This window comes from Bufo gargarizans, chromosome 6 (assembly GCF_014858855.1).
Source record: "Bufo gargarizans isolate SCDJY-AF-19 chromosome 6, ASM1485885v1, whole genome shotgun sequence".
In the NCBI taxonomy this organism is placed as follows: Eukaryota; Metazoa; Chordata; class Amphibia; order Anura; family Bufonidae; genus Bufo; species Bufo gargarizans.
In genome coordinates, this window is record NC_058085.1 from 134070137 (window position 1) to 134090118 (window position 19982).

At 46.6% G+C, this 19982-nt stretch overlaps 1 protein-coding gene across 11 annotated transcripts in view; it reads right to left on the reverse strand.

Moving 5' to 3' along the window:
* Positions 1-19982, reverse strand: part of KAT7 (lysine acetyltransferase 7) — a 42622-nt gene that overhangs the window by 13786 nt on the left and 8854 nt on the right. For 4 of the 11 annotated variants that reach the window (XM_044298757.1, XM_044298755.1, XM_044298753.1 and 1 more), the window contains exon 2: positions 7581-7728. In XM_044298757.1, the coding sequence (XP_044154692.1) occupies positions 7581-7728 (148 nt within the window). Of the gene's footprint in view, positions 1-7580; positions 7741-8860; positions 8993-19982 lie in introns of those variants that run through there. The other 7 variants (XM_044298761.1, XM_044298756.1, XM_044298754.1 and 4 more) reach the window with 4 other exon arrangements.

Below are 19982 nucleotides of genomic sequence, written 5' to 3' on the forward strand. Positions count from 1 at the left end.
CCGCTGTGCTTAATTTTCGGAGGAGGCTCCCACGAAGATTAGTTTACTGTTGGCCGAACCAGCCGAGAACAGAAGGTTCGGCCGACATGCTGTACAGGTCCTTCTAAAAAAATTAGCATATTGTGATAAAGTTCATTATTTTCTGTAATGTACTGATAAACATTAGACTTTCATATATTTTAGATTCATTACACACCAACTGAAGTAGTTCAAGCCTTTTATTGTTTTAATATTGATGATTTTGGCATACAGCTCATGAAAAACCCAAAATTCCTATCTAAAAAAATTAGCATATCATGAAAAGGTTCTCTAAACGAGCTATTAACCTAATCATCTGAATCAACTAATTAACTCTAAACACCTGCAAAAGATTCCTGAGGCTTTTAAAAACTCCCAGCCTGGTTCATTACTCAAAACCGCAATCATGGGTAAGACTGCCGACCTGACTGCTGTCCAGAAGGCCATCATTGACACCCTCAAGCAAGAGGGTAAGACACAGAAAGAAATTTCTGAACGAATAGGCTGTTCCCAGAGTGCTGTATCAAGGCACCTCAGTGGGAAGTCTGTGGGAAGGAAAAAGTGTGGCAGAAAACGCTGCACAACGAGAAGAGGTGACCGGACCCTGAGGAAGATTGTGGAGAAGGACCGATTCCAGACCTTGGGGGACCTGCGGAAGCAGTGGACTGAGTCTGGAGTAGAAACATCCAGAGCCACCGTGTACAGGCGTAGCCCATTTCCTGCACACAGGTGCCGCATTCCCCAGGTCAAGCCACTTTTGAACCAGAAACAGCGGCAGAAGCGCCTGACCTGGGCTACAGAGAAGCAGCACTGGACTGTTGCTCAGTGGTCCAAAGTACTTTTTTCGGATGAAAGCAAATTTTGCATGTCATTCGGAAATCAAGGTGCCAGAGTCTGGAGGAAGACTGGGGAGAGGGAAATGCCAAAATGCCTGAAGTCCAGTGTCAAGTACCCACAGTCAGTGATGGTCTGGGGTGCCATGTCAGCTGCTGGTGTTGGTCCACTGTGTTATCAAGGGCAGGGTCAATGCAGCTAGCTATCAGGAGATTTCGGAGCACTTCATGCTTCCATCTGCTGAAAAGCTTTATGGAGATGAAGATTTCATTTTTCAGCACGACCTGGCACCTGCTCACAGTGCCAAAACCACTGGTAAATGGTTTACTGACCATGGTATTACTGTGCTCAATTGGCCTGCCAACTCTCCTGACCTGAACCCCATAGAGAATCTGTGGGATATTGGGAAGAGAAAGTTGAGAGACGCAAGACCCAACACTCTGGATGAGCTTAAAGGGGTTCTGCACCTTCATTTAACTGATGATCTATCCTCTGGATAGATCATCAGCTTCTGATCGGCGGGGGTCCGACACCCGGGGCCCCCGCCGATCAGCTGTTTGAGAAGGCAGCGGCGCTCCAGCAGCGCCGCGGCCTTCTCACTGTTTACCGCCGGGCCGCCCGCCCACTGACGTCACGACTTGTATCAACTAGAGTGGGCGCGGCTAAGCTCTGTTCACTTGAATGGAGCTTAGCCGCGCCCACTCTAGTTGATACAAGTCGTGACGTCAGTGGGCGGGCGGCACGGCGGTAAACAGTGAGAAGGCCGCGGCGCTGCTGGAGCGCCGCTGCCTTCTCAAACAGCTGATCGGCGGGGGTCCCGGGTGTCGGACCCCTGCCGATCAGAAGCTGATGATCTATCCAGAGGATAGATCATCAGTTAAATAAAAGTGCAGAACCCCTTTAAGGCCGCTATCGAAGCATCCTGGGCCTCCATAACACCTCAGCAGTGCCACGGGCTGATTGCCTCCATGCCACGCCGCATTGAAGCAGTCATTTCTGAAAAAGGATTCCCGACCAAGTATTGAGTGCATAACTGAACAGAATTATTTGAAGGTTGACTTTTTTTGTATTAAAAACACTTTTCTTTTATTGGTCAGATGAAATATGCTAATTTTTTTAGATAGGAATTTTGGGTTTTCATGAGCTGTATGCCAAAATCATCAATATTAAAACAATAAAAAGGCTTGAACTACTTCAGTTGTGTGTAATGAATCTAAAATATATGAAAGTCTAATGTTTATCAGTACATTACAGAAAATAATGAACTTTATCACAATATGCTAATTTTTTTAGAAGGACCTGTATATAAGGAGATCCTGACCGATAATACTGGGGGAGAGAACGAATGGGCAAAAGGAATATTTTCGCTCAATCTTTTTGTTCTCCTGGGGGATAAGCCGCCGCCAGTAGCGTCTGGAAGTGGCTTTCTTCATAGAATACACATACATGGTTGGCCACGCCAAATGTGAAGTGTATGAGGGAGTCGGGAAAGATAGCCGTCCGATGTGCACGGCCAGCTTAACAGGAATCTGGCGACACTCCCCCGCAGCAGCAGCCATCCTCAGGACATTGGTCCATGGAGAAGACTATAGTGTGGCTTCACAATGTAAGGGATCAGGGCTGAACCGGTAATACGTTTATATTAGCAAGTTGCACATATTGTGGTTTCCAACACAGAAAGCGGGGTGCCACTTTAAGACTCAAGCACAGCTGATCACACACAATGCAGTATTTCCTGATTATTCGGCAAAGAACGGCACTGAAAAATGATCAGAAACTGCTCAATGTTTTAAGCATCTTGGTAAATTGAAAATCTTCCATTTTCCAGAATACAACACATTTGGCTTTGCTGAAACAAGACACAGACCTGCACTATTTGCCTGGTATGAAGTAATGGTCTAAGTTGCTGTTATACGGGTTGTACAGTCACACGAGACGCTGCTCCCCCTGTCCTTTCAGAGACTATACAATCACCACAACCTTGAGACTATCTGACAAGTGCCTAGATCCAAGCCCTGACAGAGATGCTCCAGAAGCTCAATAGTCCAATGTAATATCAAAGCACATACAAATCTAGCAATCGATAACTTGGCACTTAAGGGTACTTTCACACTAGCGGTTTTCTTTTCCGGCACAGAGTTCCGTCAAAAGGGTCAATGCCGAAAAAGAACTGATCAGTTTTTTCCCCATGCATTCTGAATGGAGAGTAATCCGTTCAGGATGCATCAGGATGTCTTCAGTTCAGTCGTTTTGACTGATCAGGTAAAAAGAGAAAACCGTAGCATGCTGCGGTTTTATCTCAGTCGGGGATAAAAAAAAAAAAGGACTTGCCTTAATGCCGGATCAGGCATTTTTTCCATAGGAATGTATTAGTGCCGGATCCAGCATTCAAAATACCGGAATGCCAGATGCGTAGACCGAAAAAAAAAGGTAAAGATAAATGTCGGATCCGTTTTGCCGGATAACACGTGAAAGACGGATCCGGCATTTAAATGCATTTTTTTTACTGATCAGGATCCTGAGGAGTCCTACTAATGCCATCAGTTGCATACGTTTTGCCGGATCACTCTGCCGCAAGTGTGAAAGTGGCCCAACATGTAGACTACTCCAACAACCTTCACTGGACCTTTTCAATTTAAAGTTTGTTGCAACAGCATTTAATGCCCCCCCCCCCCCAAAATGGTACGTAACCCCTTTAATGTTTTCTACGTCTGTATAACACGCTAACCCTACCGAACATTTATCCAGCTGCACCATTACCCTGGCTCTACACCAGGTTGGATTCCATCTAAACTGCGCCAGCTCCATGATGTAGAGACAGAAGGAGGGGGTAGACAGGTAATGCACACAAACGACAGTATTTGGGGAGCAGCTGTCAATGAGGTTTCAGCCATGCACATCATTCATGTGTGTATTCTATACAGCCACATAAGGAGAGAAGCAATATTTGCTTGAAGCCAAGAAAAAAAATGAATGGCCGAGTTGCATCCCAAAATCTAGAGGCTTTCTGCATCTCTATGAATATACTGTATTCATTGCATTCTGAAATGTTCTGCAACTTACACACTTAGGGAGAGATTTATCAAAACTGGTGCAAAGGAAATGTGGTTTACTTACCCCCAGCAACCAATCAGCTTCCACCTTTCATTTTTCAATGCTCCTTTGGAAAATGTAAGGTGGAATCTGAGTGGTTGCTATGGGCAACTAACCCAAATTTCTGTTATACCAGTTCTGATAAATCATTCTCCCCCTTAGGCCCCTTTCACACGGGCGAGTTTTCCGCACGGGTGCAATGCATGAGGTGAACGCATTGCACCTGCACTGAATCCGGACCCATTCACTTCTATGGGGCTGTGCACATGAGTGGTGATTTTCACGCATCACTTGTGCATTGCGTGAAAAATCGCAGCATGCTCTATATTGTGCGTTTTTCACGCAACGCGGGCCCCATAGAAGTGAATGGGGCTGTGTAAAAATCGCAAGAAGATGCGGTGCGATTTTCACGCATGGTTGCTAGGAGACGATCGGATGGGGACCTGATCTTTATTATTTTCCCTTATAATATGGTTATAAGAGAAAATAATAGCATTCTTAATACAGAATGCTTAGTAAATTAGGGATGGATGGGTTAAATAAAAATTAAACTCACCTTATTCACTTGTTCGGGCAGCCCGGCTTCTTCTTCTTTGAGGACCTGGGAGGAAAATGACCCTTGGTGACGTCACCATGGTGATGGACCATGTGATGAGCGCAGTGACGTCACCAAAGGTCCTTTTCCTCCCAGGTCCTCAAAGAAGAAGAAAGAAGACAAGCACGGCTTCGCAAACAAGTAGAGGAGGTGAATATATATATTTTTTTAACCCCTCCATTCCGAATTTACTTCGCATTCTGTATTAAGAATGCTATTATTTAACTATGTTATAAGGGAAAATAATAAAATCTACACAACACCGATCCCAAACCTGAACTTCTGTGAAGAAGTCCGGGTACCAAACATGCCATTTTTTCTCACGCGCGTGCAAAAAACATTAAAACGCTTTGCACTCACGCGGAAAAAAAAATAAAATTCCCACGACGCACCCGCATCCTATGCGGCCCTCACACGCAACGCCCGTGTGAAAGAGACCTTACTGTTTCAGTTCTTTACCATTTTTCGGTTGCTGTCAGCGAATAGAAGCGGCCATTGTTTGGTGTATTAAAAACAAACACACCACACCTATCTGATCACGTCATGGTGACACAGGTCATGGTGGAGCTCTTATACACTGGTCAGTTATCAGCAAAAATGTCAAAATGCTAATGGTTGCAAACACGTATGCCCAACCAAGCCCAGCATGCATGTTTCCAAGCAACATGACTTATAGGCCAACTGTCCTGCGTCTCTTGGACGTGATCAAACAAGGTTTTCCTGCTTGCCGTCAGTAAATAGATCTTGGCGAGAAAAAGAAACAGAAAACACATCGTAAAGTTGCAGAACATTAAAGGATACAATAAACACACTTTATGCAGATAATAGTGGGATACAAGACAACGGCAGAGCTGTGTGACCCCAGCTTTACTGCGGCTCCTTGCTCCAAGCAATGTCACGCACACCAAGGTATGGCAGAAAAAGTGATAAAACAGAGGGTTGGATTAAAGCGCAACATTTAAAGCTTAGAAGAAACACTTTTTTGCCCAAGTTCCTCATCTAACACAGTGATAAAGCTGCTTATTAAAAGGGGTTGTCCAGCAGGGAAAAGGTTTAGTACAGTGCTCAACACTCACCTTCACATTACCTGCCACTACCGGTCCGATGCTTCCGGGTTCCCCCTGGTATCCCCTTTCTGGTCCTGTCTCAACAAGCGGAAAAATGCCAGGAAAAGCCGGCTCGGCTAATCACTGGCTGAGGTGGGTCACCACTGTAACCAGTAATTGGCTGCTGCAGCGGGCCGTTCCTTCCACTGCCTGCCTGTCGAGATGGGACTAGAGAGGCATCACAACAGGAGCGACAGGAGAACAGTGATGGCGACTATGGAATCTTACTTTTCTTTTATAGGGGTTTTCCAGGACTTAGGGTGCATTCACACGACTGTATAAATGGATCCGCATCCGTTCCGCAATCTTGCGGAACGGGTGCGGACCCATTTATTTCAATGGGGCCGCAAAAGATGCGGGCAGCACACCGTGTGCTCTCCGCATCCGTTGTTCCGTTCCGCAAAAAATATGGAGCATGTCCTATTCTTGTCCGTGCTTGCGGACACGAATAGGCATTCTCTATATAGTGCCAGGAATGTGCGGTATGCAAAATGCAGAACGCACACAGCCAGTATCCGTGTTTTGCGGATCTGCAATTTGCGGACCACAAAACACTTACGATCGTGTAAATGCACCTTTAGCCTCAGTATCAGTCATCCATATGAAATCGTTGGGAGTCAGACAGTGCCGGAAATTAAACAGTAGACAGATGGAAGCAGATGGCTTCATCCACTATGTAGTGGCCATGCTGGGGTACTCAGCTCCAGTACACCGAGGGCAGTGGACAGAGCATTCCCTCCAATGTATAGCTTCTGGCGCTGCCAGGTGTCAGACTCCCCCATAGATCTGATATTGGTGACTTATCCTGATAATAGCTCAATAAACCAATCTGAGCACTTTACCAAAAGTTTTGCCCACGATGGACAACCCCTTTAATAAAGGGGTTGTCCGAGTGTTTAACACTAATGATCTATCCTCGGGATAGATCATCAGTATCCAATCGCGGGGTATCTGACTCCTGGCACTCCAACCATCAACTGTTTGAAGCAACCACAGTGCTCCGCAGCCTCTTCCCCAGGCCAGTGACGCACCATTCGTTGGTCACATGGCCTGGGTAATGCTCAGTCCCATAGACGTGCTGTGGGTGCTGAGCATCAGACGCCCACCAATCATCAGCACTACCCTGCTAATAATCACCGGTACCCTATCTGCTCAGGCATACAGCTAGAGACTACTACAATCCATTCTGCAGGGTCAGAATCAAGACGCACAAATAATGAAGTGCCCTCTAATCTAGTCCTTTAGTTGGACTGCGTAAGCAGCCATGCATCTCTGTAACTACGAAAGATTAAAACAAGAAGATTAGCCATCAAATCATAAAGGATCACGTCAACTATAGAGCCATTATAATCCTATAAAACACACCTCACATAACCCTGTGGCAGAGTGAGATTCCCTTAACCCAGCACGTTAGGTCCCACCGATGACATCATTGGTACAGAGGTTTTTTTTTTAGACAAGGTTGTGAAGCAGATCTTTCTGCAGGGTTTTCTACCAAAGCCGGATTTGGATGTGAAAGGCGATACAAAGGAGGGACTTCTACTTCTTCCTGCTGGATCTGCCTCAAAGCTGTGTCAAAAAAAAGACAAAAACTCTGCGTGGTCGCGCCTTAGGGCAGTTTACGGTCGCCAATGCAGAGCCACCAGCTTGAATGTGTTCATGATCCGTCCGCGGCTTTTTTTTTTTTTTGCGGTGCGGAGGCACGGAGAGAAACCCCACGGAAGCACTCTGCATTGCTTCTGCAGACCCATCCGTGATACGGTGCCAACGCAGGCCGGTGCCCGTATATTGCGGACCGGCTATTTATGAGCCGCAATACGGGCACAGCCGGGTAACAGCCGCATGCTTGAGCCCTAAGGGAATTTTACTCTGTATGGTATCCCAGCTAGACAGCCTACACAGTGTTCAGTTCTACGTGGGGGTACGTGACCTACCTTGTGAGCTCTGGCTGAGCCTTGCTGTGGACCGGGTGATGCGGGCAGGACCTCGGGAGTTGGCATCGCTTTCAGAACTGTCTGTGTGCTCCATGTCTGTAGAGAAATCTGAATCTTCTGTCCCATCAGAACTGCTTCCAGCATTCCTCTATGGAACAGGCTGTGATTAGGATTGCCAATTGTACAGCTCATACGGTGGTGAGCGGCCCATACAACATACATACGGCAGCGCAGGTACAGCAGTCTCTCCTTTCCAATGGCCAGTGACCACACTGTGCATCGCAAAGGGTAGAAATCTGCAGCAGATCTAAAATCCGCAGGTCTCCACTCCATTCAAAGTCTACCAGAGATGGCCAGTCCCATAGAGTTTCAATAAAGTGACAGCAAGCATGTTGGAATGCCGCACTGAACACTAGACCACTTAAGACACAAAGAATCCCTGTAACATGATATTAATGGGGGTGAACGACGAACTTGCTGTCATGTCAGTCTAGTCACAAGGGTTATATATCCCTGGGGAAAGCTTATCATTGGATGGACAGCATTGTGTACCACAGCAGGTCTATAGCACATGTGTAAGCACACCAAAGCACATACAAGAAGGGGAGGGCACAATGAAATAGTGAAAGCAGGCATCTGATTGGCCACTTTCTCGAGACGTCATTACACTCTAGCCTCAAAACGCAGACACAGAGCAGCCGCGAACCACGTGACGTTCTGCTCATGGTCAGGACCAAGGTTTGTTATGACCACGCCTACAAAAGCCGCCACTGGCTAAACGATTACATAGGGCTCCAACAGACCAATCAGGACACACAGGGGGTTGACAGAAAGCAAGACCAGCCTATGACAGAAGGAGCACCATAACGACAACCAATCAGACGACAGAAGGGGCGGGAACCCATGTGATTGGCGCCATAGCGAATCAATGAGCTCAAAACCACACGCGAGGCGCCAGCTGTGACTGACATGGTAACCAGCCAATCACCAAACGAGTCATGAGAACGTCAACCAATCAACATGCTTCGTCACTACCCAACACCCAATTATCACAGAACATGAGAAAAACCGACACGGGCCTTGTTTTGACTGCACTTCTCACGCCTGGAGCCCCCGCATTAGGAGCCGAGGTGCTCCTGGTTCGTGCACTACCAGTGCCCCGCGTTCAGCGTCCCCGGTTACAGCCCTGCACCTGGCGGCCATGGGGACCACTGCCCTTCTCGTATTTTCCACGCTGACGCCTACAGTCAAGCCCCTGTGCAACCGCACGTATTCCTCACCTTCCTCCGGGGCATCGCTCGGCCCTCCAGTTCAATGCGATGCCAGGCTCCCGTTTGTGCGGTTACCCTAGCCCTGGAATCCGTTCAGCGCTGTCTCCGGGTAACGGGAGAGTGGCACGCATGCGCGTCCACGCCCATCTACTCGCCAATAACCACGCCCACGACAGCTGAGTTTTGTCAAGAGTGGCATCTGTGACTCCGCCCTAGACCAGATCAGGACGCGCGCCACCTAGTGGTGGCTACTGCACAGCGCAGTGAATCAGGAAGGATTAACCCTTCCCTGACTTGGATGTTTTAGAGCAAATTTCGGGCTTTGTTTAGAATTGATTGTTTAGCTTTGTAGATATTAATTTAGGGGGTGTAAAATATTTTATTTGCCTGTTCTAAAGGCAGTTTTATTATTGTTCACATTTTATTTTCATTTATGATAACAGTGGTCCATGGTAACAGCCTATTAGATGACGTTTCCTAGTGATACACATACAGTGACATCACCAGTTTCCATGGAAACCTGCCACTCTGCTCATGGCTTTTACACACACAATATGACACCTTACGGTGCTGATGGTAGCGTGTATGTGCCAGTAGCCTGTTGATTTCCATTGGGGAGGCGGCCAATAAATGGAAAAATCTGCTCTTCAACAATATATTACCATCTGGGACTTGGTGACCTAGGATTAGGATAGGTCATCAGTATCTGTCAGACTGCTATACCCTCACTGATCAGCTGTTTAAAGGGACCCTCACATTCAGATGAGAGCTGTAGTCTCTCCATACTACACCAAGCACAGAGCCATGCATCGTATAGTGGCTGTGCTTGGTATTGCGGCTGAGCCCCCTTCAGCTCAGAGGCAAAAAGGCCAGGTTTTACTATTTAACAATACTAGGCTGCGGTACTGCGCAAGCTAGTATCAGAGAACATGGAGTGCGCTGCTCTGCACACCATGTTCTCCTCAGCAGCACAGTGGAGAAGGAGGGAGTCTGTCTGTCCCCACTGTGCCGCTGCCACCAATGAGAACATTGTACTGAGGAGGAGGGTAGGGGCTGTCACCACTGCGCCACCAATGAACATAATTAACCCATTAATTTAAGTGAAGGCTGCGTGTGTCGGCAGTGGTATCACAGACCCGGCCTCAATAACAGGACACAGCGATCCCGCAAACTGCGGAAATGAACCCCTCAGGTGCTGCACCTGAAGGGTTAATTGCCGGGGATCGCAGCCCCCTGTCATATAGGCCGGGTGCTGTGATAACGCTGCCGGCACCTGCCACCTGTTTGTAATAAAAGGTTATTTATCTTCATTGGTGGCGCAGTGCGCCCTGCCCCCCCAACCCCAGTATTATGAAATTTAATCATTGGTGGTGCAGTGCGCCCCAGCCCCCGCAGTATTAAAGTCATTGGTGGCAGTGGCCACAGGGTCCCCTGCTCATTGGTGGTGCAGTGGCAGCTTCTGAACGGAGCCCCAGCAGTGAAATCGCGGGTCTCTGATCGGTTACCATGGCAGCCAGGACACTACTGAAGCCTTAGCCGCCATGGTAAGCTCCCTGCTGCTGTGTGTACAAAGCCCAGGGCAGCAGGGACAGTGTAACATCCTAGTCACTCTAATAGAGCTCTATTAGGCCTCATGCACACGACCGGTCCGTTTTCTGCGGTCCGCAAACCGCGGATCCGCAAAAAAAATGGAAGTTGCCCATGTGCCTTCTGCAATTTGCGGAATGGAACGGGCGGCCCATTGTAGAAATGCCTATTCTTGTCCGCAAAACGGACAAGAATAGGACATGTTATATTTTTTTGCGGGGCTACGGAACGGAGCAACGGATGCGGACAGCTAATAGTAAAAAAAAAAAGTTAAAAAAAAAACACTAAAATAATGAAAGTTTACATATAAAATATATAAACAACAAAAAATAAACATATTACATATTGCCATGTCTGAAAAAGTGCAAACTATTAAAAATATCTCCTATACAGTGAACGCCGTAACAGAAAAAAAATAAAACCTGCCCGATTCGCCATTTTTTTTTTGTCACCTTGTCCTCCCCCCAAAAATAGGATAGGACTGTTCTATTATATGATGGACATTCCATAAAATGCGGAATGCACGCAACGTTTTATTTTTTCCACGTAGTACTGAATGGCATTGAGTATAGCAATACTTTTTTATGGTATTGAAATCGAATCAAATTTTTGGCATCATGCCCACTCTAGTTTGAAGAGGAGGTGGTGCTGCAGCCTCTTCCTAGCCCAGTGACATTACGTTCATCAGTCACGTGGCCTGTGTGTAGTTAAGGCCCATTCAAGTGAATAGGCCTGAGCTGCAATACCAAGCACAGCCACTATACAATGTACAGCGCTGTGCTTGGTAAACTGGGAAGACACAGGAGTGCCGTGAGCTCTTCAACCACCTGATCGGTGTCGGACCCCGCTGATCAGATATTGATGACTTATCCTGAGGAGACCATCAATATTCTACTCCCTTAAAAAGATTTAAAGGAGCATCATGCTCCGATGCTCTCCTTTGCCCTGCGCAGAAACGTGAAAGACAAGGGTATAACTAGAGATCTGGCGACGTACCGTATGTATGTCTTCCATATCTGTTCCGTTTTTGCGGAACCATCTATTGAAAATGATATGCCCAGCCCAATTTTTTTTATGTACCTACTGTTTAAACATTATTGTATGCTTCCATTTCCGCTTGCGATCCGCAAAAAACGGATCACAAACGGAAACCAACTGTAAAAACGGAACGGCAAAATGGAACAGAAGCGGAAACACTACTGAAACAAAAAAACTGAAAAACTGATTCATTTAAAACGCACCGCAAAATACAGAAAAAGCCATACGTCATGTGCAAGAGGCCTATATCTAACAAACATCAGTGAAAAACGCATTGCATTGGATGCTTCCGTTTTTCACACATGCTCCATTCACTTCTATGGGACCAGGGCTGTGTTAAAAATGCACAATATAGGACATGCTGCAAATTTTCTTAAACGCAAAGATGATGGGTGAAAAACGCGTTCTCTACACGCATCACATTCAGACTGAAAACTTGCTCGTGTGAAAGTGGCCTAAAGGACAAAGATTCTAACAATGTATACCTCTGCCGGCGGGCACTGACATTTACCACTGTATAGACATATATGGGGTCATTTATCAAACTGGTGTAAAGTAGAACTGGCTTAGTTGCCCATAGCAACCAATCAGATTCCACCTTTCATTTTTGACTGCTCCTTTGGAAAATGAAAGGTGGACTCTGATTGGTTGCTATGGGCAACTAGGCCAGTTCTACTTTACCACAGTTTGTTAAATTACCCCAATAGTGGATTACCTCGCCCCGCCCATAGGCTCCAATGTTTAAAAAAAAAAGTACATGGTGCGGTATACGTTTTTGATGCCTCTGTATAGAAAAGCGCTGTCTTCTACACTACTCTATAGGAATAAGCTATACCTGCCCAACAGGTGAGGCTCTTTTGGCATCTGTTTGAATGGTGCCCCATGCACTTGGCATATACAAGGGCTTGAACATGGCTTCAGCAGACCCTAATATTTTTGTGATCGTTCTCACTTCACTTACAAATGGAGCCACTGCCAACATAAAACTTGGCAGCCAGATGATGCTTTTTATGAACGTGCCTCGTTGTGTTCCAGCCCCGCTTATCTTAGATGTGGGCACGTCGTACCTCAGACCTCATTGCTTTTTCCTCTAGCGGTGTGGTAAGATGGCGGAGAGCGTGTCTCTGCATCTGTTTTTTTAATTTCCCTTTCTCTCTTAATTAGCTGGTAGTTTCCGAAAAATACCCAGGGGTGTCTGCCGCGCACAGAGACCACTCTTGAATGCGGAATGAGTTTGCTGTGTACATAGGGGCCTCTGGGAGCATACAATTCAATTGAAATTGTAATAGAAGCTCATGATCTGTGTGTAGCTCAAGCTCCCGGAGAAAGCCCGCTGTGACACCTACAAAGTCACGTCTGCAAGTTAACCGTTACCTGCACGCACCTCTGAAGGCTTCAATGTGGCCTTGTGATCAAACTCACTTTCACTGAGGATGTATTCGCACGACCGTATCCGTTTTGCGGTCTGCAAAATTTGGATGCGGACCATGTGCATCCCAGACTTTTTGCAGCCCCCATTGAACAAATGCCTATTCTTGTCTGCACAATGGACAAGAATAGGACATGGTCTAAAATTTGCGGCACAATGTCTGCATTTTTTGCGGCAGCATTGAAATGAATGGGTCCGAAAGTGCACACGGCCGTTGCGTGCCCGTGGCCACATATGGCGAGTCCGCAATACACGGGCACCGGCCCATGTGCACTCCGCATCACGAATGCGGACCCATTCACTTGAATGGGTCCACAATCACGGAGATGCGGAACAGAAGCACGGATCGGAACCACTACAGAGTGCTTCCGTGGTGCTTCTGTCCGTGCCTCTGCACTGCAAAAAAATAGAACTTGTTCTCTTCTTTTGCGGTGCGGACAGATAACGGACCTATTGAAGTTGAATGGGTCTCGATCCGTGCCGGCCACCGCACAGACGTTGCCCCATGCATTGGGGACTGCAAATTGCAGTCCCCAATGCACGGAATAAACCCACAACGGCCGTGTGCAAGAGGCCTAAAGCAGGGGCCATATGTGGTTGTGAATCCCCTTACATGTGGTATGTGAATCCCCTTACAGGAAATGTGGAATTTAAAATTATTGTCAAGCTGCCATAGTCAAAATGGTAAAGCGGTTGCTCTATAGAGCATATCAATGTCATGGGGGGGGGGGGGGGTGTTAACTGGTCAGGACTACACCCCAGTGTGTAACCCAGAGAGGAGAACAATGGGCTATACCTCTAGAGCAGGGATGCTCAACCTGCAGCCCCCCAGCTGTTGCAAAACTACAACTCCCAGCATGCCTGGATAGCCTAAAATAGCCGTAGGCTATCCAGGCATGCTGGGAGTTGTAGTTTTGCAACAGCTGGAGGGCCGCAGGTTGGGAATGCCCGCTCTAGAACATGGATCAGCAACCTTCAGCACCCTTAACTGTTGTGAAACGACAATTCCCGGCATGCACCGTACTCAGCTGTTCATGAAACTCCCATAGAAGTGAATGGAGCATGCTGGGAGATGTAGTTTAACCACAGCTGGAGTGCTGCAGGTTGCTGACATCTGCCCTAGAGGATTCAGCATTCGTTTGAATGGGCACCATGTTATACTACAGCCAGTGGCATAGCTAGAAATGACTGGGCCCCACAGAAATTTTTTGAATGGGGCCCCCCTCCCCCCAATTTTTTTTTTTACAACCCCTTCCTTTCATGCCGCCCCCATTCCTGTGGCTAGTAAAGATCGCTCTCTCAGACCAGGCCCGGCAGCTGTTCCATCCGTATTCTACACTGTCCATACTGTCACTGTATATAATTTCATTGTGTAATACAGCCGCTTCCCCTATAGCTATGCCCTTGACTACTGCCCATGGAATGAGTTTCAGAAGCCAAACCATTTCCGGGCAGGATTATCATGATGAGGTTATCAATATTCCCTTTCTTTCCATCCTGTAGGTAGCACTTCCTGTTGCTGTATCCAACCAAACCCATGATGCACTTCTCATTTTTCTGCTACAGACCCGCCCCTAACAACGGCCAGCCAGTTACCATCTCCCATCATACAGCTAGGTACATAGACACTCCCCTATTACAGTCGCTGCTCTGACACGCCCATGGACATAACATCACAGGAAATAACTGCCTGGACATGGTCATGTGACCAAAGCCCAGAACCAAAGATGGAAGCAATATAGGCAAAAGAAATACATTACAAAATGGCAGCTATTATTTTAAAGGAAAACCCCTTTAAGTGATGACTGGTATTATGCCTAATATTCATTTGATAGCCTGAAGGGGTCAAATAGAAGCAGCCAAGATAACTGTGGCCTTTATCAGCTGGGTCAGTGCGATCCCTGTGTGTGCGGAGGGAGGGGACGCGGGGACACGGAGCAGCTCCTGGAACACTCTGACAAAGTTTAAAAATGTAATGAACTGGAACAGTCTACCTCACTGCTAATCCAGAGAGTCCTGAAGCAGAGGCACTGCCTGTGATAGACTGATCAGGTAAGGAACGACGGAGCTCCGCTGGGGAACAATAAGGTCTCATTATCGGCAGGAGTAAGCAATTTTCTGCAACATCTTTCCCTAGCAAGGCAATTAGAGAGTTAAAGGGATTCTGTCACCAGGATTAACGATATGTAGATATTTATATGTGCCCATTAGTCTTCATGCAGTGTTTACAATGATCCCTCTGTGTATGCTCTGTGTGCCTTTATATTCTTATAAAAATCGATCTTATTCATATGTCAATCACCTCTGTCAGGAGCCCAAGGGGTTGTCCCACGATCTCCTGGAGCCCAGCACCGCCCATCGATCCGGAGCACAGCACCACCTACTACTTAATTTATTCATTGCACTATCCTAAAGTCATGTAAACTGCTCCGTAGTCTCACGCAGGCGCAGTGGACACTGTAGTCTGAGCCCGTGCGGACTACTGGCACCGGCTTCAACTTGTCCACTGCGCATGCGCCGGCTCCCTGCGCACCCCGATCGGACCGGAAAAGACTCTCTCTGCGCTAGTCGGTCCTAGGCGGAGGAATCTTCTGGCAGCAATTGCTCCTTTGACAATTTTGACCGACTTTTCCGGTCCGATCGGGGTGCGCAGGGAGCCAGCGCATGCGCAGTGGACAAGTTGAAGCCGGTGCCAGTTGTCCGCACGGGCGCAGACTACAGTGTCCACTGCGCCAGCGCGAGACTACGGAGCAGAGATTACATGAAGTCAGGATAGTGCAGTGCATAAATTAAGTAGTAGGCGGTGCTGGGCTCCGGATCGATGGGCGGTGCTGGGCTCCAGGAGATCGTGGGACAACCCCTTGGGCTCCTGACAGAGGTGATTGACATATGAATAAGATCGATTTTTATAAGAATATAAAGGCACACAGAGCATACACAGAGGGATCATTGTAAACACTGCATGAAGACTAATGGGCACATATAAATATCTACATATCGTTAATCCTGGCGACAGAATTCCCTTTAAAAACCTAAAAAATTACTTATCCGCCAACATTTCTATATCCTAGAACAGGGATGCTCAACCTGCAGCCCTCTAGCTGTTGCAAAACTACAACCCCCAGTATGCCCGAATATCTGTAGGTTGTCCAGGCATGCTGGGAGTTGTACGGTAGTTTTGCAACAGCTAGAGGGCCGCAGATTGGGCATCCCTGTCCTGGAATATGCCCTGAAAGTGTAAGATGGTCCTCTACGTATCTGCACGTCTATGTTACGTCGATTTAAAGGGACACATCTATCAGAAAGGGGCATTTTTTTATTGAACATTCATAGAAAACTAAACAAAAAAATTCAACATTCATAGAAAAACGATTTTTCTACCATTTTTGGCTGGTTTTCTTCTTCATTTCGGCAATACAATACGACAGAAAATTAAATCCAAAATATTGTCCGCAGTCAGCACAAATGATAAGACCTCCTATATGGACAGGTAATCCATTGTCAGTTTACTGCTGCTGTGAGGGGAAGAGATTATCTGAAGGGTAAGGGTCCAGTCACACGTCCGCAACGTGTTTTACGGATCCACAAAACACGGACAGCGGCAATGTTTTTTTTCCCGTTTACGGGCTGTATATAGAACCATTCATTTCAATGGTTCCGCAAAAAAAAAAACACGGAATGTACTCCGTATGCATTCCGTTTCCGTATTTCCATTCTGTTGAAAGATAGAACATGTCCTATTATTGCCTGCAAATAACGTTACGTGGCTCCATTCAAGTCAATGGGTCCGCAAAAAAAAAAGGAACACATCCGTATGTCTTCCGTTTTTTGCGGAACCATCTATTGAAAATTTTATGCCCAGCCCAATTTTCTCTATGTAATTACTGTATACTGTATATGCCATACGGAAAAACGGAACAGAAACAAAAAATGGATCCATGAAAAACGGACCGCAAAACACTGAAAAAGCCATACGGTCGTGTGAAAGAGGCCTTACAGTTAGCGCCATGATGTTAGGTCACATGACCGCAGAGTGGAGATGAACTGTTGACCAGCACAACTTCCTCTACGTAAAATGGGGTCTTTTATCGGAATCCTATAAAACTGCATACAAAGAGGAGCAGGAAAAACAGCCGCGTTTCAAGCTACCTCACGCTCCTAATCATAGAATAAAAAGGTGACCAGTGCTAGTACCTAACTAATCAAAGATCACCTAGTCACAATTAGGCCTCATGCACACGAACGTATAGTCTTTCCGTGTCTGTTCCGTTTTTTTGCGGACCGTATACGGAACTATTCATTTAAATGGGTCCGCAAAAAAAAAGTTACTCCGTGTGCATTCCGTTTCCGTATGTCCGTATCTCCATTCCGCAAAAAAACAGAACATGTCCTATTATTGTCCACATTACGGACAAGGATAGGACTGTTCTATCAGGGGCCAGCTGTTCCATTCCGCAAAATATGGAATGCACATGGATGTCTTCCGTATATTTTGTGGATCCTTTTTTTGCGGACCGCAAAAATACATATGGTCGTGTGCATGAGCCCTTTGAGGAAGATACTTGAATGGTAAAGGGGTTGTTCAGTGGCTTAATACTGAGGACCTGTCATCAGGATAGCTCATCAATATCAGGTCAGCAGGGTCCAACACCCGGGGCCCCCGCTGTTTGAAGGGGTTCTGGTGTTCATGTGAGGGCTGCTTCCGCTTCAAAATTACCTACGTGTTGTCCCCTTTGCAGCGGCGGCGCAGTGTAATTACAACTGCTGTGTTCTATTCATGTGAATGGGGAAAATACTCTGATCTGCACTACCCACCAATTTCCTAAAACCCTGATTTAGCAAACTAGTGTATAAGAGAATTGGCTTTGTTGCCCATAGCAACCAATCAGATTCCATCTTTCATTTTCCAGAGCTCCAAAGGTGGAATCTGATTGGTTGCTACAGGTAACTAAGCCAGTTTCCCTCTTTGCACCAGTTTTGATCAATTCCCCTCAAAGCTCTGACAGCTCCATGTATAGCTCTTATCTCTGAACTCCTGACCCATTTAAAGCTATATTCTAATGAAACTGACAACGGTTTCACTACAATGAATGCTTAGGAGCTTTCAGGAGTTCAGAGATAAGGGCGACACTTAGCTGTCAGAGCTGACTGGACTCAGGAAGCCTGCGAAGAAGCTGACAAATCTGTACAGGAAAATCTGTGGAAAATGTTTAATAAGGACCAACTGAAAAACATGATTTTAAAACGCAGTAAAGTGCAGTCATTAAAAACAAATCCCCCCCCCCACAATGGTGTTCATGGCGTCTTAAAGTTCTAGCGACCGCCATACACCTTGCATATGTTATGTCCACAGCGACACCAACCCCTTCATTTAGGAAACATTTATTCCATATACAAACCAGGAGATAACACACTTCTTATAGTGGGGGCTCTCCATGAAACAATCCGGACCCCATTTTTATAAAGAACCGCAATAAAACGCCAAATAATATTAGTTATAGTTCCAAATTCCACTAAGATTAAGGAGTTATCCCAATTCCTTATTTCTCCGTCCACCTCACTGAGGTGGTCGCATGCGCTCAGTTTAAATCTTCTACTGCCGCCAGCCATATCTTCTGTTAGAAGAGGTGGCAGTTACAGGGAAAGAATTACAGCAGAAAGGACACACCTCTTGAACTGTGATAGGGAAAGAGCTATAGCAGAAAGGATATGCCCCCTGAGCTGTGATAGGGAGGAAATTGCAGCAGAAAGGATCCCCCAAGCTGTGATAGGAAGAAAGCTCAGCAGAAAGGACATGGCCTATGAGAAAAGACACACACCCTGAGCTGTGATAGTACTGGAGCAGCAAGGACATGCCCCCTGAGATGTGAAAGGTAGAGAGCTGTGGCATAAAGGACATGCTCCTTAGGCCTCATGCACACGACCGTTGTTGTGTCCGTTGTTCCGTTTTCCGTGATTTTCTGCGGACCCATTGACTTTCAATGGGTCCGTGGAAAACTTGGCTAATGCACCGTTTGTCATCCGCGTCCGTGATCCGTGTTTCTAGTCCGTGAAAAAAATAGGACCTGTCCTATTTTTTTCACAGACAACGGTTCGAGGCACACAAGATTGTCATCCGCATCCGCGTCCATTTTTTTCCTATCATTTGCATGGCAAACTTGACTTAGATTTTTTTTTACTTTCCTTCATGTCTGGTGAGCCTCCAAAAATAAAGTTAGACACATGGAAACAAAAACGGACACGGATCACGGAACAACGGAACCTCTTTTTGCGGACTGCAAAAAAATACTGTCGTGTGCATGAGGCCTTAAAGGGAGTCTTTTACCTAAAATGACCATTATACACCACAAACATCATGATATCCATTAAATTCCCCATATTATAATCTTACCTTTCCTATTGCTGTCCATCGCCTATTTTCTCTTAAAAAAACGCTTTTATTCCATATGCTAATTAGCTTCTGAAGGTGCCCGGGAGGCGGCGTTTATGTGGCCGGTGCCCATGCCCCACGGCGCTGTTCAAATGAAACCCCTCCCTTTCACCCCTCTGGCCCGCCCTATGTTCTTCAGATTTCATCCTCCCGTCATTGACAAATCCGGCGCCTGCGCCGTTCAACATACTGCTCGCGCCTGCACACTCCATTACCCACTATGGGCAGAAGCAGCACGTCGTTTAATGTGCATGCACCGGCCCATACCTCCCGATCTTGCGGCAGTTTACTTCCGCTAACTAGATCGGTAGGTACAGGCCGGCGCATGCGCATTAAACGCTCTGCTGCCTCTGCCCATAGTGGGTAATGGAGTGTGCAGGCGCGAGGATTATGTTGAACGGCGATTTGTCAATGACGGGAGGATGGACTCTGAATAACCTAGGGTGGGCCAGAGGGGTGAAAGGGAGGGGTTTCATTTGAACAGCGCCGTGGGGCATGGGCACCGGGCACCTACAGAAGCTAATTAGCATATGAAATAAAAGCGTTTTTAAGAGAAAATAGGCGATGGACAGCAATATGAAAGGTAAGATTATAATATGGGGAATGTAATGGATATCATGATGTTTGTTGTATATAATGGTCAAGCT